Source organism: Cucurbita pepo, chromosome 18, assembly GCF_057944985.1.
Source record: "Cucurbita pepo subsp. pepo isolate OVF chromosome 18, ASM5794498v1, whole genome shotgun sequence".
NCBI classification, from domain to species: Eukaryota; Viridiplantae; Streptophyta; class Magnoliopsida; order Cucurbitales; family Cucurbitaceae; genus Cucurbita; species Cucurbita pepo.
Window position 1 is genome coordinate 840,001 of NC_141815.1, and position 5,152 is coordinate 845,152.

The following is a 5,152-nucleotide window of genomic DNA, read 5'->3' on the forward strand; positions in this document are numbered from 1 at the left end:
TGTTAGACGAACACGACTCTCCACAATGGTATGATATTGTCCACTTTGAGCATAAGCTCTCATGGCTCTCCCCTCGAACAAAGTACACTAGAAGCCTCCCCTGAGGCTTATGGAGCTCTCGAATAGCCTCCCCTTAATCGAGGCTCGACTCCTTTCTCTGGAGCCCTCGAACAAAGTACACCCTTTGTTCGACACTTTAGTCACTTTTTGACTACACCTTCGAGGCTCATAATTCTTTGTTCGATATTTGAGGATTCTATTGACATGATTAAGTTTAGGGCATGGCTCTGATACCATGTTAGACGAACACGACTCTCCACAATGGTATGATAAGCTCTCATGGCTTTGCTTTGGGTTTCCCCAAAAGGCCTCCTCATACCAATGAAGTTAGTATTCCTCACTTATAAACCCATGATCTTCCACTAAATTAACCAACGTGGGACACTCACTCCCAATAAACCTCAACAAAAGAGAGTGTGTAACCTCTGAGGATGGCTCGAATATGGGATAACTTTGACACTCAAAAGCGTTTGCAACCATCATCATCCATGTTTTCTTTGGAACTTTGATACCAAGCAGCTGCACAAAATGTTATTTTGTTGGTTTTGAATAACTGAAATAGAAAGAGATAAGAAAAGGGTTTGGTTTTGATTTTCTTGGGCTACCTTTTTTAGAGCGGTTGGACCTATTTCTTGGTATTTCAGCACAAAGGCGCCCACATTTTTGATGCCATGGGAGGATAAGTTTTTGTGATATGCGCCATCTTTTCCTATCCCTTCTAATCGCCAAACTTCATCTTCTATGCTGGGAGGATGATGCTTCTTGTTCACTGAAATCATGTAAAGAAGAAGAATCATTCATTCATTCATTCATTCATTCATTCATTCATTCATTCATTCATTCATTCAACGGTACAAAAGTATTAAATAGACAGACAGAGTTTACCTTCTCCACGGTGATCCATGGCCCTAAAAGGTTGAGACACCGCAGCACCAATGGTCGGATACATGGCAAGAATGTTTTCATCAATAATCATCACTCCCAAACGAAACTTCTTGGATTTCATCCAACTCGAGTTGTCGGTGATACAGACACACTTAATCGAAGCAAACCCATTCTCCAAAATGAGTTTGATACCATCACCAACCAGTAAAGGCCTTTTCCCATCTCTTGGGGATAAAATGTTTCGCTTCAATTCACTCAAACTACGATTAGTTTCATCATAGTCTCCGTCGAGAAGGACGAGCCCAACCAGGACCGATGACAGAGGACCCGTGCGGACTATGGCATTGGTTGTGGCATCATAAATTGCAACCCTAACAGCCTCACCATTTTCTGCTTTGATTTCATTGTTGGTGAAGATAGTGTTGGCTGGTTGGTTGCAGAAAACTAGCTTGAACTTCTCAATCCCTCCTTCAACAATTGCTTCTTCTCCCATCTCTTTCCTCTCTCTATATGACCCGACCCGACCAAACCAAACCAAACCAAACCAAACCATAGTTTAAAATAATATAGTTTTTTCGTAACAGGAATATATAAACATTACGTCGTGTTCCTCAAATAGAGACTAAATTGTCAGACAATAAGTTCGATTTGTTTAAAACCGAGCATTAAGCATCACGTTGAAATCATGGAATATAGCAATCATGCATTAAGAAGTTAGTAATCTTGGAACATTTAGGAAAACAGTCGTACGTCTTACAACAACCAATTTAGTACAAAGAAACGTTATTTATTTCATTTCTTTCTGATTCAGTTATTCGTTTCGGTAAGCTTCGAACGAATGTCAAAAGTGAAAATATTTACTAAAACCACCCCACGTAAATGGTAGTGAAAGTTCTCTGAGAATTATAGTAAATTACAAATGATACGAAAGAAAATGAATCGATACAAGATATTTTCCTATAATAAAAGGATGAATATGATACCTATGTTAAACGGTAACGTAACACAAATATCCTTAACAAAACAAACACAATTATCGTGTACACAGAAAACTAATAACAAAAGTCTTATAAAATTGTGTCTAAAATTCACCGACTAAATTATAAACTTCACGAACACTTAGAGACTAAAATTTTATTTAACAAAATAGAATTGAATCGAATAAAAAGTACATGAACGAGAATGAATGTAATTTAAAATACGAACCTTAGTGATTTTAAAAGAGGATGAACGTGAGTTTGAAGTGCATTCTTCACTTCCTTGTGTACCTTAAAAACATCGAAGGGATGTCAGAGATGAGTTTCATATTCATGTTTGGATCTTAACATAAATGTTTGAAACAATAAAAAACAATACCAAGTCGCTCAAGAGAGGTTGGAGTCGAGACAAAAATTCAACCAGGGAACGATCATCTTCAGCTACAGTTCCAGCTTTAGTACTATTAAGAAAAAAAAAACATTCCGACAAGAACCTCAAAACCTAGAAAAATCAGAAAAAAATAAAAATAAAAATCGAGTTTGAAAAATATTTTGACCCGAACAACTCGATTAGAATTTACAATCCAACCTAAATATCTATTTTCGAGTTTGGTTGTCGGGATGCTTTTTATTTTTCTAATTATTTTAAAGAAAGCATATTTATCCACAGTACATGTTACCGTGGTAAAATTTCATAAAATTAAAATATCAAACATTTACGAGTCAAAATTCATCAATAACCTCAGCTACAAAAGTAGTGTAGCGTTAAATTATAACCCTATTTTCGAATTGGTTCGTGGGTCAAGTCCCTATTTTTTATTTTTCATTTTGAAAAAATGTTCACACATGATTATAGAAAAAGCAAATATAAAGCAAGAAATAATAAATAATAATCAATAACGGAATATTATTACATGGATTCTTAGTGGTGGGTAGTGGTGGGTTGAAATTCTTTATAGTTATATGTTATAGATCTGATGGATTATCAAAATTCAAATTCGGGTTCATCACGTTATCGAATCATATGAACAGAGTAAAAGAATCTCAAAACAAAAACAAGAATTTGAGAGATCTGAACAAAATCAAACACGAAAAAATCAAAACCCAGAAAGAATCAAATACGATAGAAACAATTATAGCTTGAATCAAATCATTAGAATCGATGAACTTTGAGAGAGAGAGAGAACGAACCGAGATGAAGAAGGACGAGTTCTCTTAGGGTTAGGGTTGTGATCATGATTAGGAGGCATCTTGGCCTTGGCCTTGCCCTTGGCATCCATTTTGATATCTATGGCTCTTCAAACTGATACTCACTCCCTGAAATTTGGAGTGATGTGGTGAAAGAAGGAGAGAGAGGAGGAGAAGAGGGATTTATGAACTCAACATCTTCCATAACAAAGAGAGAGAGCTTTGTTTAGAGAGAGATAGAGAGAGAGAGAGCTAGAGAGAGAGTGGAAGCTTAGAAATTGTTGAGAAATTTTCAGACGACTTCCAATATGAACAAACCAGTCTTCTCTTTTCGGCTACCGTAAAATAATATTCTTACACGGTTTTAAGTTTTTGAAAGTAGCACTAACACTATTTACTTTTCTAAAACATAAAAAAATTCTTCTGATAGCGGGATAGTGATTGTGTGACACTTACTCTAATCGAGCGAACAAGTCAGCCTTGAGAAATTTGGACGTCGATGTATGTGCAGGTCTCGAGTCACGTTACGAGAAAAAGCTTAGAAATTGTGAGCGAGGATATTAACGTTATATGACGGCTTAAACAGCATATAACTCAGGGGTCTATGACTAGTTGTCATTTCTTCGTACGTGGTACTTATAGTGAAGATATTTTAGAATTTTTTTAAAAAAAGTTTAAACGTGTTTTTTTTTAATTTATGGATATTAACGAGATTTTAAAAACCTCGAGGGTATTTTTGAAACACTTTTGAAAATTAATGGGTATTTTTTAAAACAAACCGGGTATTTTTTTTTATACCATTAGTTTAAATTTATTTGATATTTAATTACAAATTAGTTCATAATTAATCGTTAGCCCACCTAACGAATAATACGTGTCGTGTAATATATTGTAACTAGACTTTGTCAATATGTATTTTTTATTTCTGATAGCGAGTGACAAATTATGAATATATTTTAAACTTTGATGGACCATTAAACATTAAATCCAAATTTTGACGGTCAATTATTTTTAAAATCTCGGAATTTTTTCGTTAAACGTTTTGAGATAATTATATTCAAATAATTTTATTACAATAATTAATTTTAGATAATTATTGGAGTTAATTAACTTAACATTAATAAAAATAAAATTTAACCAATTAAATAGTACAAGAATTAATTATGTATTTAAATTTTTTATAGCAAGAATTCAATATCTTTTCAAAACTATTAGATTCCATTTCAACATTATTATATTTATTTTTTTAACTTTATTTTGTTGGGTCCCACCTAAACCTAAGACCTAAGACCTAAGACCTAAGACAAACTTCCTCCCCAAGTTTTGTGTATCTATATGGGAGACGTTCGATACATACATACATACATACATAGGAGCGGGATATATTAGCTATGCTTACTCTTTGTTATGTCGAGATGTCTACAGGATGGATCGGAGATTGATGAACTTTTTCTATCCTCGTTTTACATTTCTATAAAAAAAAAAATTATTATTATATATTCACACAAATGGGGATGAGATAGGTGTAACGACTCTAAATTTTTTACTTGTTTAATCTAAAGTTATTTCTGTACTTTAAACGCTGAATTTACTTTAGATGGGCTCTTATCGTAGCTGTTACATAAGTTTGTCTTTTATTACCTCATGAAAACGAATACAACGGAAAGAAAGGAAAAACAACTCTGAAATAAATGTTTTTATACTAACCTATGATTTATTAATGCGATTACAATTCAACCTATACTAACCGATGCAAATGGGAATTCAACCTATACTAACATATACTATGAATGCAAATGAAATTCAACCTATACTGACCTATACTACGAATGGAAAACAACTATTTTATGCATGTGCCATGATCCTGAGATGTGATGGGCTGTAGGGTTTTGGTTGCGGTAGGCTGGGCTGAACTCTGTTGTTGGGCTACGGTTTGTTTCGGTGGGCCGATGGTTGAATCGTTGGGTCGAGAGGGTTTTGGATCGCGGGTCGGAGATTGGGTTGGACTTCGTCTTCTTCGCCCGATTACCAGAGAGTTTTTC

General features: G+C 34.5%; 1 protein-coding gene across 2 annotated transcripts in view; it reads right to left on the reverse strand.

Moving 5' to 3' along the window:
- Positions 1-3,401, reverse strand: part of LOC111780574 (calmodulin-binding protein 60 B) — a 4,657-nt gene extending 1,256 nt beyond the window's left edge. Inside the window, exons 1-6 of one of the 2 annotated variants that reach the window (XM_023661008.2) lie at positions 3,114-3,401; positions 2,302-2,383; positions 2,152-2,213; positions 946-1,451; positions 666-829; positions 484-579 (exon numbers count right to left, since the gene is read on the reverse strand). In XM_023661008.2, coding sequence (XP_023516776.2) covers positions 484-579; positions 666-829; positions 946-1,451; positions 2,152-2,213; positions 2,302-2,383; positions 3,114-3,202 — 999 coding nt within the window. In that variant the 5' untranslated portion in view covers positions 3,203-3,401. The remainder of the gene's footprint in view (positions 1-483; positions 580-665; positions 830-945; positions 1,452-2,151; positions 2,214-2,301; positions 2,384-3,113) is intronic. The other variant, XM_023661007.2, reaches the window with a different exon arrangement.
- Positions 3,402-5,152: the final 1,751 nt, after the last annotated feature.